At 64.2% G+C, this 16,832-nt stretch overlaps 1 protein-coding gene across 1 annotated transcript; it reads left to right on the top strand.

Moving 5' to 3' along the window:
- Positions 1 to 559: 559 nt before the first annotated feature.
- Positions 560 to 16,715, top strand: TNPO2 (transportin 2). The gene is given in 25 exon segments (XM_040054445.2): positions 560 to 659; positions 1,151 to 1,226; positions 1,316 to 1,465; positions 2,389 to 2,495; positions 3,538 to 3,671; positions 4,391 to 4,472; positions 4,660 to 4,782; positions 5,471 to 5,589; positions 5,882 to 5,942; positions 6,601 to 6,763; positions 7,279 to 7,431; positions 8,755 to 8,980; positions 9,838 to 10,009; positions 11,298 to 11,384; positions 11,750 to 11,857; positions 12,267 to 12,282; positions 12,285 to 12,424; positions 13,040 to 13,127; positions 13,211 to 13,309; positions 13,947 to 14,042; positions 14,157 to 14,232; positions 14,326 to 14,398; positions 14,400 to 14,426; positions 15,935 to 16,009; positions 16,578 to 16,715. Coding segments are annotated over 25 exon segments (2,658 nt in total). The 5' UTR covers position 560; the 3' UTR covers positions 16,686 to 16,715.
- Positions 16,716 to 16,832: the final 117 nt, after the last annotated feature.

Below are 16,832 nucleotides of genomic sequence, written 5' to 3'. Positions count from 1 at the left end.
CCTCCGGGAGGGGTCCCCAATGTCCCCCCCCACCCCCAAATCCATCCCGGGAGGATCCCAATGTCCCTCCTCACCCCCAGATCCATCCCAAGGGATCCCAATGTCCCATCCCGAATCCATCCCGGGGGATCCCCAATGTCCCCCCGACCCCTAAATCCATCCCGGGGGGGTCCCAATGTCCCCATCCCGAATCCATCCCAAGGGATCCCAATGTCCCCCCCCCACCCCCAAATCCATCCCAAGGGATCCCAATGTCCCCCTTCACCCCCAAATCCATCCCAAGGGATCCCATTGTCCCCCCGACCCCCAAATCCATCCCGGGGGATCCCCAATGTCCCCATCCCGAATCCATCCCAAGGGATCCCAATGTCCCCATCCCGAATCCATCCCAAGGGATCCCAATGTCCCCATCCCGAATCCATCCCGGGGGATCCCCAGTGTCCCTCTTCACCCCGAATCCATCCCGGGGGGGGGGATCCCCGCTTCCCGCTCCCCCCGGGACCCCCCCGCCCCATCCGGCGCTGTCTCCGCAGCCCCCCGGGCCCCCCGAGCCCCGGGCCATGGACTGGCAGCCGGACGAGCAGGGCCTGCAGCAGGTGCTGCAGCTGCTCAAGGACTCGCAGTCGCCCAACACGGCCACGCAGAGAGTGGTGCAGGATGTATCCTCGGGCACGGGGACACGGGGTGGGGACAGCAGGAGTGGGCTGGGACCCCCACACTGGGGCTTAGACTGCGGGGATGGGGGGGCTGGAACCCCCAGGATGAGGCTGGGACCCTCAGGATGAGGCTGGGACCCCCAGGATGGGGCTGGAACCCCCGGGATGAGGCTGGGACCCCTGGGAATGGGGCTGGGACCCTCAGGATGGGGCTGGGACCCCCAGGATGAGGCTGGGACCCTCAGGATGGGGCCGGGACCCCAGGATGAGGCTGGGACCCCCAGGATGGGGCCGGGACCCCCCGCAGTGGGTCTGGGGTCGCCGGCATTGGGTGGGTGAGAGCACCGGCTCTGGGGCATTCAGACCTTTTGGGGGCCGGAGGATCCCCGTCTTGTGGGGGGAAGAAGCTGGGGTGGGCGGTGTGGGCTGGGCGCCCCTGTCCCCTCTGCGCCCCCCCCGTGGTGCCCCCCATGCCCCCCTTAACCCCCCGGCAGAAGCTGAAGCAGCTGAACCAATTCCCGGATTTCAACAATTACCTGATCTTCGTGCTGACGCGCCTCAAGTCCGAAGGTGGGGGGCGTTCGGGGGGGGCCTGGGGGTGCTGGGGGTGTTCTGGGGGGGGTCCCTGCAGCCCCCCCAAAAGCCCCTCTGCCCCCCAGACGAGCCCACGCGCTCCCTGAGCGGGCTGATCCTCAAGAACAACGTCAAGGCGCATTTCCAGAGCTTTCCGCCGCCCGTGGCCGAGTTCATCAAGCAGGAGTGCCTGAACCACCTGGGCGACGCCTCCTCGCTCATCCGCGCCACCATCGGTGAGGGGCGCCCCAGAGCGCACCTGGGGCACCCCAAAACGCACCTGGGGCACCCTAAAACACACCTGGGGGGCACCAAAGCGCACCTGGGGCACCCCAAAACGCACCTGGGGCACCCCAAAGCGCACCTGGGGGGCACCAAAACGCACCTGGGGGCACCAAAATGCACCTGGGGCACCCCAAAATGCAACTGGGGGGCACCAAAACGCACCTGGGACACCCAAAAAATGCATCAGGGGCACCCTAAAACGCACCTGGGGCACCCTAAAATGCACCTGGGGTGCACCAAAATGCATCAAGGGCACCCCAAAATGCACCTGGGAGCACCCAAAACTGCCTGGGGGGCACCCGAAACTTCCTTGGGGTACCTAAAACCTGTCCGGGGGCACCCAAAAGTCACCTGTGAGCACCCCAAAACCTGCCCAGGACCCCTGCTCAGACCCCCACCCACCTGTCCTGTCTCCCCCTTTCCCTGTTTCCCACCGTGGTTTCCAAAAGATGCAGGTGTGACCCCCGGAGTACCTCAAAACTCTGTCCAAACCCCCCAAAATCCTTTCCAAACCCCCCAAAATCCCCTCAAAACCCCTCAAAACCTCATCTGACCCCCCCCAAACTCATCTAAATCCCCCCATTCCCTCTCCAAACCCCCCAAATCTGCTCCGAACCACCGAAAATCCTTTCTGGACCTCCCAAAATTCCCCCCAAACTCCTCTCCGAGCTTCCTAAAACCTTCTCAAATCCTAAAAACTCCCTCCAAGCCCCCCCAAAATCCTCCCAAATCCCCCCAAAACTCCATCCAGACCCCGAAATCTCTCCCAAAACTCCCTCCAGCCCCCCCAAATCCCCCAAAATCCCCTCCAAGCCCCCCCAAATCCCCCAACGCCCCCCGGCCCCGCCCCGCCTCACCTGAGCCCCCTCCCCAGGTATCCTGATCACCACCATCGCCTCCAAGGGCGAGCTGCAGATGTGGCCGGAGCTGCTGCCGCAGCTCTGCAACCTGCTCAACTCCGAGGACTACAACACCTGCGAGGTGCCGGGGGGGGGGGTGGCACACCTGGGCACACCTGGGCTCAGCTGGGCTCACACCTGGGCACACCTGGGCTCAGCTGGGGTCACCCGGGCACACCTGGGCACACACCTGGGCTCAGCTGGGCACACACCTGGGCTCAGCTGGGGTCACACCCAGACGCACCTGGGCACACCTGGGCTCACCTGGGCACACACCTGGGCTCATACCTGGGCACACACCTGGGCACACACCTGGGCACACCTGGGCACACACCCAGACACACCTGGGCTCAGCTGGGGTCACCCGGGCACACACCTGGGCACACACCTGGGCACACACCTGGGCTCACACCTGGGCACACACCTGGGCACACACCTGGGCACACCTGGGCACACACCCAGACACACCTGGGCTCAGCTGGGGTCACCCGGCACACACCTGGGCACACACCTGGGCACACCTGGGCACACCTGGGCACACACCTGGGCACACACCTGGGCACACACCTGGGCTCATACCTGGGCACACACCTGGGCACACACCTGGGCTCAGCTGGGCACACCTGGGCACACCTGGGCACACACCTGGGCACACACCTGGGCTCAGCTGGGGTCACCTGGGCACACCTGGGCTCACCTGGGCTCACACCCAGACACACCTGGGCACACACCTGGGCTCAGCTGGGCTCACCTGGGCACACCTGGGCTCACCTGGCTCATACCTGGGCTCACCCGGGCACACCTGGGCTCACACCTGGGGTTACCTGGGCTCACACCTGGGCTCACCTGGCCTCACCTGGGCTCACACTTGGGCTCATATGTGGGCTCACCCGGGCACACCTGGGCTCACCTGGCCTCACCTGGGCTCACACCTGGGCTCACACCTGGGCTCACACCTGGGCTCACCTGGGCTCACCCGGGCACACCTGGCCTCACCTGGCCTCACCTGGGCTCACACCTGGGCTCACACCTGGGCTCACACCTGGGTGCACACCTGGGCTCACACCCGGGCACACCTGGCGAGGGCGTGGCCCCCGCTGACCCCTCCCCTCCGCTCCCCTCAGGGCGCTTTCGGGGCGCTGCAGAAGATCTGCGAGGATTCCTCGGAGCTGCTGGACAGCGACGCCCTGAACCGGCCGCTCAACGTCATGATCCCCAAGTTCCTGCAGTTCTTCAAGCACTGCAGCCCCAAGATCAGGTGTGGGCGCACCTGGGGACAGGTGTGGGCGCACCTGGGGGCGGGGAGAGCCACCCCCCGCCCGGGGATGGGGGGATTGGGGGGTTTTGGGGGCTGAGAACGGAAATTTCTGGAAATGTTCCCGGATCCCAGTGGTTCCTGCCCCAGATTCGGGTGTGGGAGGGGCTCAGGTGTGGGTTTTGGGGGTGCCCAGGTGAGTTTTGGAGTGGGTCTTGGGGATCCAGGTGGGTTTTAGGGTGGATCTTGGGGTTCAGGAGGTTCTGGGGGTGCCCAGGTGAACTTAAGGGTGAATTCTGGGGGTGTCCAGGTGGATTTTGAGGATTCAGGAGGTTCTGGGAGTGCCAGGTGAGGTTTTGGGGTCAATTCTGGGGATCCAGGTGGGTCTGGGGGGGGGGTCTGGGTCCAGGTGAATTTAAGGGTGGATTCTGGGGATCCAGGTGAGTTTTAGGGTGGATTTTTGGGGTACAGGAGGTTCTGGGGTGCCCAGGTGAGGTTTTGGGGTGGGCTCTGGGAGTGCCAGGTGGGTTTTTGGGGTGCCCAGGTGAATTTAAGGGTGGGCTCTGGGTGCCCAGGTGAGGTTTGGGGTGCCCAGGTGAGGTTTGGGGTGGCCAGGTGAGGTTTGGGGTGCCCAGGTGGGTTTTTAGGGTACCCAGGTGAGGTTTGGGGTGCCCAGGTGAGGTTTGGGGTGCCCAGGTGACCCCCCCTGCCCCGCCCCACAGGTCCCACGCCATCGCCTGCGTGAACCAGTTCATCATGGACCGGGCACAGGCGCTGATGGAGAACATCGACACCTTCATCGAGGTGAGGGCACACCTGGGGCACACCTGGGGCACACCTGGGTCACACCTGGGGTTACCTGGGTCACACCTGGGGGTCCCTGGCTCACACCCGGGGCTCACCTGTGCCCGTGCCCAGCACCTGGGGTTACCTGGGTCACATCTGGGGGTCCCTGGCTCACACCCGGGGCTCACCTGTGCCCCGTGCCCAGCACCTGTTCGCGCTGGCGGTGGACGAGGACCCCGAGGTGCGCAAGAACGTGTGCAGGGCGCTGGTGATGCTGCTGGAGGTGCGCATCGACCGCCTGATCCCCCACATGTACAGCATCATCCAGGTGAGGGGCACCTGGGCCCGGGGGAGGGCTTGGGGGTGTCACCTGGGCCCGGGGGAGGGTTTGGGACACAGTTCAGGGGTTACCTGTGCACAAGTTAAGGGTTTGGGGAGCAGTTTGGGGGTTACCTGTGCCCAGGTGAGGGTTTTGGGGCACAGTTTGGGGGTGTCATCTGTGCCCAGGTGAGGGTTTTGGGGGTGTCACCTGTGCCCGGGGGAGGGGTTTGGGGCACAGTTCAGGGGGCACCTGTGCCCACGTGAGGGTTTGGGGGTGTCACCTGGCCCAGGTAAGGGTTTTGGGGGTGTTACCTGTGCCCAGGTGAGGGTTTGGGGAGCAGTTTGGGGGGTGTCACCTGTGCCCAGGGGAGGGTTTGGGGCACAGTTCAGGGGTTACCTGTGCACAGGTGAGGGGTTTGGGGAGCAGTTTGGGGTTACTTGTGCCCAGGTGAGGGTTTGGGGTGTCACCTGTGCTCAGGTGAGGGTTTGGGGAGCAGTTTGGGGGTGTCACCTGTGCCCAGGTAAGGGTTTTGGGGATGTTACCTATGCCCAGGTGAGGGTTTGGGGAGCAGTTTGGGCGTTACCTGTGCCCAGGTGAGGGTTTCGGGAGCAGTTTGGGGCTGTCACCTGTGGCCAGGGGAGGGTTTGGGGGTGTCACCTGTGCCCAGGTGGGCTCACCTGTGCCCCGCGCTCAGTACATGCTGCAGAGGACCCAGGACAGCGATGAGAACGTGGCGCTGGAGGCCTGCGAGTTCTGGCTGACGCTGGCGGAGCAGCCCATCTGCAAGGACGTGCTGACGGCGCACCTGGTGCAGTGAGTGACCCAAAAACACCCCAAAAACCCCCGAATTCACCCCAAAAACCCGCCCTGAACCCACCTCAGAGCTCACGGCGCACCTGGTGCAGTGAGTGACCCAAAAACCCCCGAATTCACCCCAAAAACCCGCCCTGAACCCACCTCAGAGCTCACGGCGCACCTGGTGCAGTGAGTGACCCAAAAACACCCGAATTCACCCCAAAAACCCGCCCTGAAACCCACCTCAGAGCTCACGGCGCACCTGGTGCAGTGAGTGACCCAAAAACCCCCGAATTCACCCCAAATCCAGGCTGATCCCGATCCTGGTGCACGGGATGAGATACTCGGAGATCGACATCATCCTGCTCAAGGTGAGCACTGGGGACACTGGGGACACTGGGGACACTGGGGACAGCGGGGACATTGGGGACATTGGGGACACTGGGGACAATGGGGACAATGGGGACATTGGGGACACTGGGGACAATGGGGACACTGGGGACACTGGGGACACTGGGGACACTGGGGGACACTGGGGACATTGGGGACATTGGGGACATTGGGGACAATGGGGACACTGGGGACAATGGGGACACTGGGGACACTGGGGACACTGGGGACATTGGGGACACTGGGGACATTGGGGACACTGGGGACAATGGGGACACTGGGGACACTGGGGACATTGGGGACATTGGGGACATTGGGGACAATGGGGACATTGGGGGACACTGGGGACGCTGGGGACACCAGGGACACTGGGGGACGCTGGAGATGATGACAGCATCGTGCTGACCCCTGTGATGGTCACTTGTGTTCGTACTGTCTGATCCTGCCCGGGGTGCGTCACGATGACGTCATGTCGCGATGCGATGACGTCACGTCCCGGCGCAATTACGCCGCGCCGCCACACGGCGGCGCTGTGCCACAACGTGATAACCTCACGTCGCAATACAGTGACGCTGTGTTGCGATACATTGCCCTCATATCACGATATGTCGCCCTCATATCGCGACCCGGCCCCCCCAGGGCGACGTGGAGGAGGACGAGGCCGTCCCCGACAGCGAGCAGGACATCAAGCCGCGCTTCCACAAGTCGCGCACGGTGACGCTGGCGCACGAGGAGCAGCGCGGCGGCGACGGCGACGGCGACGACGAGGACGACGACGACACCCTGTCCGACTGGAACCTGCGTACGCCGGGGCTTCGGGGCGGTTTTGGGGTGTCCCCGGGTTTTGGGGGTCCCCGGGGGTTTGGGGGTGTTCTCGGGTTTCAGGGCGTCCCCAGGATTTTGGGGTGTCCCAGGGGTTTGGGCTCCCCCCTGTGGATTTTGCGTTCCCCCTGTGGATTTTGGGGTCTCCCCTGTGGATTTCGGGGTGCCCCTGTGGGTTTATGGTTCCCCCCGTGGATTTTGGGTTCCCCCCTGTGGATTTTGGGGTGCCCCTGTGGGTTTATGGTTCCCCCCGTGGATTTTGGGTTCCCCCCGTGGATTTTGGGGTCCCTCCCCGTGGATTTTGGGGTCTCCCCTGTGGATTTCGGGGTGCCCCTGTGGGTTTATGGTTTCCCCCCTGGATTTTGGGTTGCCCCTGTGGATTTTGGGCTCCCCCCCGTGGATTTTGCGTTCCCCCCCGTGGATTTCGGGGTCCCTCCCCGTGGATTTCGGGGTCCCCCCGGTCCCGGGGCGCCCGTGACGCGGCCGCGCCCGCAGGGAAGTGCTCGGCGGCGGCGCTGGACGTCCTGGCCAACGTGTTCCGCGAGGAGCTGCTGCCGCACCTGCTGCCGCTGCTCAAGGAGCTGCTCTTCCACCTCGAGTGGGTGGTCAAGGAGTCGGGGATCCTCGTGCTGGGGGCCATCGCCGAAGGTGGGCACGGGGGGGCCCCGAAGGCGGCCTGGGGACCCCAGACACGGCCCTGGGGACCCCAAACACGGCCCTGGGGACCCCAAACACAGCTGGGGACCCCAAATACAGCCCTGTCCTGGTTAGAGGGACCCCAAACACGGCCCCAGACAGAGCTGGGGACCCCAAACACGGCCCTGGGGACCCCAAACACGGCCCTGGGGACCCCAAACACAGCCTGTCCTGGTTAGAGGGACCCAAACACGGCCCCAGCCTGATCCAGGGGATCCCAGAGCTGGGGAATCCTCAAATTGCTGATGGGTGGAGATCCTGTGCTGGGGTGACAATCCCTGTCCCGAGAGGTGACAATCCCTGGGGTGACAATCCCTGTGGTGACAATCCCCGAGAGGTGACAATCCCTGTGGTGACAATCCCCGAGAGGTGACAATCCCTGGGGTGACAATCCCTGAGAGGTGACGATCCCTATCCTGAGGTGACCCTGGCAGCGCCCCTCGGGATCAAACCCCCTCTCCCGTGCCGGTGTCCCCGTGTCCGTGTGTCCCCATGTCCTGGTGTCCCCAGGACCCTGATCCGCTGCCCGCAGGCTGCATGCAGGGCATGGTGCCGTACCTGCCCGAGCTGATCCCGTACCTGACCCCACACCTGGCCCCACACCTGACCCCACACCTGACCCCACACCTGGCCCCACACTGACCCCACACCTGACCCCGTACCTGACCCCACACCTGACCCCACACCTGGCCCCACACCTGGCCCCACACCTGGCCCCACACCTGACCCCACACCTGCCCCGCAGGCTGCATGCAGGGCATGGTGCCGTACCTGCCCGAGCTGATCCCGCACCTGATCTTGTACCTGACCCCACACCTGGCCCCACACCTGACCCCACACCTGGCCCCACACCTGACCCCACACCTGACCCCACACCTGCCCCGCAGGCTGCATGCAGGGCATGGTGCCGTACCTGGCCCCACACCTGGCCCCACACCTGACCCCACACCTGACCCCACACCTGGCCCCACGCCTGACCCCACACCTGGCCCCACACCTGACCCCACACCTGCCCCGCAGGCTGCATGCAGGGCATGGTGCCGTACCTGATCCCCACACCTGATCCCGTACCTGACCCCACACCTGACCCCACACCTGACCCCACACCTGCCCCGCAGGCTGCATGCAGGGCATGGTGCCGTACCTGATCTCGTACCTGACCCCACACCTGACCCCACACCTGGCCCCACACCTGACCCCACACCTGGCCCCACACCTGACCCCACACCTGACCCCACACCTGGCCCCACACCTGACCCCACACCTGCCCCGCAGGCTGCATGCAGGGCATGGTGCCGTACCTGCCCGAGCTGATCCCGCACCTGATCCGCTGCCTGGCGGACCGCAAGGCGCTGGTGCGCTCCATCGCCTGCTGGACGCTCAGCCGCTACGCGCACTGGGTGGTGGCGCAGCCGCCCGAGCTCTACCTGAAACCGCTCATGACCGAGCTGCTGCAGCGCATCCTGGACGGCAACAAGCGCGTGCAGGAGGCGGCCTGCAGGTGACCCTGGGGACACGGGGGACAGTGGGGACAATGGGGACACGGGGGACACGGGGGGCACTGGGGGGCACTGGGGGGGCACTGGGGACACTGCAGGTGACCCTGGGGACCCTGGGGACACGGGGGGCACTGGGGACACGGGGGACAATGGGGGCACTGGGGACAGTGGGGACACTGGGGACATGGGGGACATTGGGGAACTGCAGGTGACCCTGGGGACACTGGGGACATTGGGGACATTGGGGACACTGGGGGGCACTGGGGACATTGGGGACATTGGGGACACTGGGGACACGGGGGACATTGGGGACACTGGGGCGCTGGGGACAGTGGGGACAGTGGGGACACTGGGGACAATGGGGATCTGAGCCCCACGTTGTGTTTTTTTGGGGGTGTCCCCATTTTTTGGGGTTCTCCCTGACCCCGTGCTGTGTTTCGGGGGTCCCTGTGTGTGTTTCTTGGGGTCCCTGTGGGGTTTTTTGGGGTCCCCGTGCTGTTTTTGGGGTCCTCCCTGACCCCGCGCTGTTTCTGGGGTTCTCCCTGACCCCGCGCTGTGTTTTTTGGGGTTCTCCCTGACCCCGTGCTGGTTTCTGGGGTCCCTGTGGGGTTTTTTGGGGTCCCCGTGCTGTGTTTTTGGGGTTCTCCCTGACCCCGCGCTGTGTTTTTGGGGTCCCTGTGTGTGATTTTTGGTGTCCCCGTGCTGTTTCTGGGGTCCCTGTGGGGTTTTTTGGGGCCCTCGTGCTGTTTTTGGGGTTCTCGCTGACCCCGTGCTGTGTTTTTGGGGTCCTCCCTGACCCCGCGCTGTTTCTGGGGTCCTCCCTGACCCCGCGCTGTTTCTGGGGCGCCCCGGCGCGCAGCGCCTTCGCCACGCTGGAGGAGGAGGCGTGCACGGAGCTGGTGCCGTACCTGAGCTTCATCCTGGACACGCTGGTGTTCGCCTTCGGCAAGTACCAGCACAAGAACCTGCTCATCCTCTACGACGCCATCGGCACCCTGGCCGACTCCGTGGGCCACCACCTCAACCAGCCGGTGCGTCACCGGGGTCACCGGGGTCACCGGGGGGGTCGGGGTGTCACCGGGGTGTCACCGGGGTCACCGGGTGTCACCGGGGGGTCACCGGGGGGTCACTGGGGTCACCGGGGTCACCGGGGGGTCACCGGGGTCACCGGGGTCACCGGGGGTCACCGGGGTCATGGGGTGTCACCGGGGTCACCGGGGGGTCACCGGGGTCACCGGCGTGTCACCAGGGTCACCGGGGTCACCGGGGTCACCGGGGTCACCGGGGGTCACTGGGGTCACTGGGGGGTCACTGGGGTCACCGGGGGGTCACGGGGGGTCACCGGGGTGTCACCGGGGTCATGGGGTGTCACGGGGTCACCGGGGTCACGGGGTGTCCCCTGGGTGTCCCCAGTGCATCACGGCATCACCGGGGTCACTGGTGTCCTCTTGTGTCCCCTGGTGTCCCGTGGGTGTCCCCTTGGTGTCCCGTGGTGTCACCGGGGTCACTGGTGTCACCTGGTGTCCCCTGGGTGTCCCCTTGGTGTGCTTTCGTGTGCCCTCAGTGTCCCCGTTGTCCCCCAGTGTCCCCCTGATGTCCCCGGTGTCCCCCAGTGTCCCCTCATTGTCCCCCAGTGTCCCCGGTGTCCCCTCACTGTCCCCCCGGTGTCCCCCTGATGTCCCCAGTGTCCCCCAGTGTCCCCCAGTGTCCCCAGCGTCCCCAGTGTCCCTCTCACTGTCCCCCCAGTGTCCCCTCACTGTCCCCCAGTGTCCCCATTGTCCCCCCAGTGTCCCCAGTGTCCTCTCACTGTCCCTCCGGTGTCCCCAGCGCTGTCCGAGCCCGGTGATGACCACAGACATTCGAATCCCGAATTCCCCCTGTGGATGTCTCTGCTCTGAGGGCCTCAGGGCACGGCCGGGGTCACCTCCTGTGTCACATGTCCCCAAACCTGGGTGTCACCTGCTGTGTGTGTCCCCAAACCTGGGTGTCACCTGCTGTGTTCCCAACCCCTCAGTGTGTCCCCCAGGTGTCCCCCAGGTGTCCCCAGGTGTGTCCCCAGGTGTGTCCCCCCAGGTGACACGCTCCCTGCCCCACAGGAGTACATCCAGAAGCTGATGTCCCCAGGTGTCCCCGTGTCCCCCAGGTGTCCCCAGGTGTCCCCAGGTGTGTCCCCCCCCAGGTGACACGCTCCCTGCCCCACAGGAGTACATCCAGAAGCTGATGTCCCCAGGTGTCCCCAGGTGTCCCCAGGTGTCCCCAGGTGTGTCCCCATGTCCCCAGGTGTGTCCCCCCCCAGGTGACACGCTCCCCGCCCCACAGGAGTACATCCAGAAGCTGATGCCGCCGCTGATCCAGAAGTGGAACGAGCTCAAGGACGAGGACAAGGATCTGTTCCCTCTGCTGGAGGTGAGCGCGGGGGGGTCCCCAGGTGAGCGTGGGTGTGTCCCCAGGTGTCCCCAGTGTCCCCAGCTGTCCCCAGCTGTCCCCAGCTGTCCCCCCTGTGTCCCCAGGTGAGGGTGGGTGTGTCCCCAGGTGTCTCGGGTGTGTCCCCAGGTGGGGTGGGTGTGTCCCAGCTGTCCCCAGGTGAGGGTGGGTGTGTCCCAGCTGTCCCCGTGTCCCCAGTGTCCCCAGCTGTCCCCCGTGTCCCCGTGTGTCCCCAGGTGGGGTGGGTGTGTCCCAGCTGTCCCCAGTGTCCCCAGCTGTCCCCAGTGTCCCCAGCTGTCCCCAGTGTCCCCAGCTGCTGTCCCCAGCTGTCCCCCGTGTGTCCCCAGTGCCTGTCGTCGGTGGCCACGGCGCTGCAGAGCGGGTTCCTGCCCTACTGCGAGCCCGTGTACCAGCGCTGCGTCACCCTGGTGCAGAAAACGCTGGCGCAGGCCATGGTCAGCCCGGGCGGGGTCTGGGGGGGCACGGGGGGGTCACAAGGGCTTAGGAGGGGTCGAGGGGGGCTCAGAGAGGGTCAGAGGGGTCTGGGGGGGTCCAGGGAGGGGTCAGAGGGGGTCATAAGGGGGGGTAACGGGGGGTCAGAGGGGTCTGGGGGGCATGGGGGGGTCTCATGGGGGCTCAGGGGATTTCAGGGGGCTCAGGGTGGGTTCAGGGTGGGCTCAGGGTGGGCTCGGGGGGGCTCAGGGTGGGCTCGGGGTGGGCTCGGGGGGGCTCGGGGTGGGGTCAGGGGGCTCAGGGGATGTCAGGGGGCTTGGGGTGGGTCAGCGGGCTTCAGAGTGGGTTCAGGGGGTTCAGGGGGGCTCAGGGGATGTCAGGGGGGCTCAGGGGGCGCCGCTGCCCCCCCAGATGTACAACCAGCACCCGAGCAGTACGAGGCCCCCGACAAGGATTTCATGATCGTGGCTCTGGACCTGCTGAGCGGCCTGGCCGAGGGGCTGGGCGGCCACGTGGAGCAGCTGGTGGCTCGCTCCAACATCATGACCCTGCTGTTCCAGTGCATGCAGGTGAGGGGGCCCGAGCCCCCCGAGACCACCTGAGACACCTGAGACACCCCTGAACCTTCCTGAGCCATCCTGAACCCACCTGAGACACCCCTGAGACCCACCTGAACACCCTGAACCCACCCTGAGACCCCTGAGACACCCCTGAGACACCCTGAGACCCCTGAACCCACCTGAGACACCCCTGAACCCACCTGAGACACCCCTGAACCCACCTGAGACCCACCTGAACACCCTGAACCCACCCTGAGACCCACCTGAACACCCCTGAGACACCCTGAGCCACTCCTGAACCTTCCTGAGCCATCCTGAACCCACCTGAGACACCCCTGAACCCACCCTGAACCCACCTGAACCCACCCTGAGACCCCTGAACCCACCTGAGACACTCTGAACCCACCTGAGACATTCCTGAACCCACCCTGAGCCACCCCTGAGCCCACCCTGAACCTCCCTGAACCACCCTGAGACCCCTGAACCCACCTGAGACCCACCTGAACCCCCCCTGAGCCCACCCTGAGACCCCTGAGACACCCTGAACCTCCCTGAACCACCCTGAGACCCCTGAGCCCCCAGACCCCATGGGGGAGCTCCCACCTTCACCTGTCCCCTGCCCAGGACACGATGCCCGAGGTGCGCCAGAGCTCCTTCGCGCTCCTGGGTGACCTCACCAAGGCCTGCTTCGTGCACGTCAAGCCCTGCATCGGTGGGTCTGGGGTCCTGGGGGTCCCTGGGGGGTCCCTGGGGGGTCCCTGGGCACCACCTGTGCTCACCTGTGCCCCTCCCCAGCCGAGTTCATGCCCATCCTGGGCACCAACCTGAACCCCGAGTTCATCTCCGTGTGCAACAACGCGACCTGGGCCATCGGGGAGATCTGCATGCAGATGGGTGAGACCCCGGAACGGGGCTGGGGGCACCCCAAAACGGGGCTGGGGGCACCCCAAAACCTGCCTGACCCCCCAAAACATACCTGAGAGCCCCAAAACAGGGCTGAGGGCACCCCAAAACCTGCCTGACCCCCCAAAAACACACCTGAGAGCCCCAAAAGAGGGCTGAGAGCCTCAAAACAGGGCTGAGGGCACCCCAAAACCTGCCTGACCACACGAAACACACCTGAGAGCCCCGAAACACACCTGAGAGCACACCAAAACAGGGCTGAGAGCCCTCCTGAGCACCCCAAAACAGGGCTGAGAGCCCCAAAACACACCTGAGAGCACACCAAAACAGGGCTGAGTGCCCCAAAAAGGGGCTGAGGGCACCCCAAAACCTGCCTGACCCCCCCAAAACACACCTGAGAGCCCAAAGCCTGCCTGAGAGCACCCCAAAACCTGACCCCAACTGAGCCCCCCCCAAAACCCCCTGAGCCTCCGAAACACCTGAACCCAACTGAGCCCCCAAAAACTTTCCTGAGGGCCCCCCAAAACCCCCCAGAGCCCCCCAAAAACTCCCCAGAGCCCCCCCAAAACCCCCCAGAGCCCCCCAAAACCCCCCAGCGCCCCCCCCTGAGCCCCGGTGTCCCCCCCAGGGGCCGAGATGCAGCCCTACGTCCCCATGGTCCTCAACAACCTGGTGGAGATCATCAACCGCCCCAACACCCCCAAAACGCTGCTGGAGAACACGGGTGAGGCCTGGGGGGGCGGGGGGGGGCTCGAGGGGGAGCCTCTGGATGTGAGGAGACCCCCGGGACCCCTCCCCAAATCCTCCTGACCCCCCCCCTCCCCAACCCCGTCCCCAGCCATCACCATCGGCCGCCTGGGCTTCGTGTGCCCGCAGGAGGTGGCGCCGATGCTGCCGCAGTTCATCCGGCCCTGGTGAGTCCTGGGGGGGCTCCCGGGGGTCCCCCGCGGCGTGGGGAGGGGGCTCTGAACCCCAGATCTCCCCCCCACACCCCCCTGCCCGGGCAGGTGCACGTCGCTGCGGAACATCCGCGACAACGAGGAGAAGGATTCGGCGTTCCGCGGGATCTGCGTCATGATCGGGGGTCAACCCGGGGGGCGTGGTGCAGGTACGGGGCACGGGGCGGGGACGGCTGGGGTTTGGGGTAAAACACCGGGATTTGGGGTAAAAACACCAGGGGTTTGGGGTAAAAACACCTGGGTTTGGGGTAAAAAAAACACCAGGGTTTGGGGTAAAAACACTTCATTTTGGGGGTAAAAACACCTGGGTTTGGGGTAAAACACTTCATTTTGGGGTAAAACACTTCATTTTGGGGTAAAACACTTCATTTTGGGGTAAAACACCTGGGGTTTGGGGTTAAAACACCAGGGTTTGGGGGTAAAACACCAGGGTTTGGGGTAAAACAACACCGGGATTTGGGGTAAAACGCCTGGGTTTGGGGTAAAACACCTGGGGTTTGGGGTAAAACACTTCATTTTGGGGTAAAACACTTCATTTTGGGGTTAAAACACTTCATTTTGGGGTAAAACACCTGGGTTTGGGGTAAAACACCGGGGTTTGGGGTAAAACACTTCATTTTGGGGTAAAACACCAGGGGTTTGGGGTAAAACACCTGGGTTTGGGGTAAAACCCCGGGGTTTGGGGTAAAACACTTCATTTTGGGGTAAAACACTTCATTTTGGGGTAAAACACATGGGGTTGGGGTAAAACACCTGGGTTTGGGGTAAAAACACCTGGATTTGGGGTAAAACACCGGGGTTTGGGGTAAAACCCCGGGGTTTGGGGTAAAACCCCGGGGTTTGGGGTAAAACACTTCATTTTGGGGTAAAACACTTCATTTTGGGGTAAAACACCTGGGGTTTGGGGTAAAACACCTGGGGTTTGGGGTATTTGGTGTAAAACACTTCATTTTGGGGTAAAAACACTTCATTTTGGGGTAAAACACCTGGGGTTTGGGGTAAAACACTTCATTTTGGAGTAAAAACACCAGGGTTTGGGGTAAAACACCTGGGGTTTGGGGTAAAACACCTGGGGTTTGGGGTTAAAACACCAGGGTTTGGGGTAAAAAACACTTCATTTTGGGGTAAAACACTTCATTTTGGGGTAAAACACCTGGGTTTGGGGTAAAACACTTCATTTTGGGGTAAAACACCTGGGTTTGGGGGTTTAAAACACCTGGGGTTTGGGGTAAAACACCTGGGTTTGGGGGTAAAACGCCTGGATTTGGGGTAAAAACACTTCATTTGGGGTAAAACACCAGGGGTTTGGGGTAAAACACTTCATTTTGGGGTAAAACACCAGGGGTTTGGGGTAAAACGCCTGGGTTGGGGGTAAAACACCTGGGGTTGGGGTAAAACACCTGGGGTTGGGGTAAAAACACTTCATTTTGGGGTAAAACACTTCATTTTGGGGTAAAAAACACCTGGGTTTGGGGTAAAACACTTCATTTTGGGGGTAAAACACCAGGGTTTGGGGTAAAACACCTGGATTTGGGGTAAAACACCAGGGTTTGGGGTAGAACACCTGGGTTTGGGGTAGAACACCTGGGTTTTGGGGTTGAACACCTGGGTTTGGGGGTTCAACACCCCGTTTTTGGGGGCGGCCGCTCCCCTCCAGGATTTCATCTTCTTCTGCGACGCCGTGGCGTCCTGGGTGAGCCCCAAGGACGACCTGAGGGACATGTTCTACAAGGTGGGGGCCTGGGGGGCTCTGGGGGGCTCTGGGGAGGTCTCAGGGGGCACTTGGGGCGCTCTGGGAGATCCCAGGGGTCTTTTGGGGAGTTCAGGGGGGTCTCTGGAGATCTCCGGGGGACTCTGAGGGGGCTCTGGGTATTTCTGGGGATGTCCCCAGGGGTCTTTGGATGTCCCCAGGGGTCTCTGGGTGTCCCTGGGGGGGTCTCTGTGTCTCTCGGGGGACTCTGGGTCTCTTGGGGGTCTCTCTGGGGGTCTCTGGGTCTCCCCAGTGTCTCCCGGGGGTCTCCTGGAGGTCTCTGGGTGTCTCCCCAGGGGTCCTGGGTCTCCCCAGGGGTCTCTGGGTCTCTCGGGGGTCTCCCGGGGTCTCTGGGTGTCTCTCGGGGGTCTCTGGGTGTCTCTCGGGGTCTCGGGGGCCTTTGGGTGTCTCTCTGGGTCTCCGGGGTCTCTGGGGGTCTCTGGGTGTCTCTTAGGGGTCTCTGGGTGTCTCTGGGGTCTCCCGGGGGTCTCCCGGGGGTCTCTGGGTGTCTCCCGGGGGTCTCGGAGGTCTCACCCGCCGTCCCCCGCAGATCCTGCAGGGTTTCAAGGCGCAGGTGGGCGAGCAGAACTGGCAGCAGTTCTCGGAGCAGTTCCCGCCGCTGCTCAAGGAGCGCCTGGCGGCCTTCTACGGGGTCTGAGCGCGGGGGGAGCCCTGGGCAGGCGCGGGGGGAGGGGGGGGACCCCCAAAACACCCCCCGGGGGGGGAGGGGAGGGGCGGGGCGCCTCATCGCCCCTCCCCCACGGCCGGGGCCGGCCCCTCCCCCCGGCTCGGGGATAACGGGGGG

This window comes from Hirundo rustica, unplaced genomic scaffold (genome assembly GCF_015227805.2).
Source record: "Hirundo rustica isolate bHirRus1 unplaced genomic scaffold, bHirRus1.pri.v3 unplaced_BUSCO_368798at7742, whole genome shotgun sequence".
NCBI lineage: Eukaryota > Metazoa > Chordata > Aves > Passeriformes > Hirundinidae > Hirundo > Hirundo rustica.
Note: the sequence above shows the minus strand (reverse complement) of the source record. Positions and strands in the feature narration are given on the sequence as shown.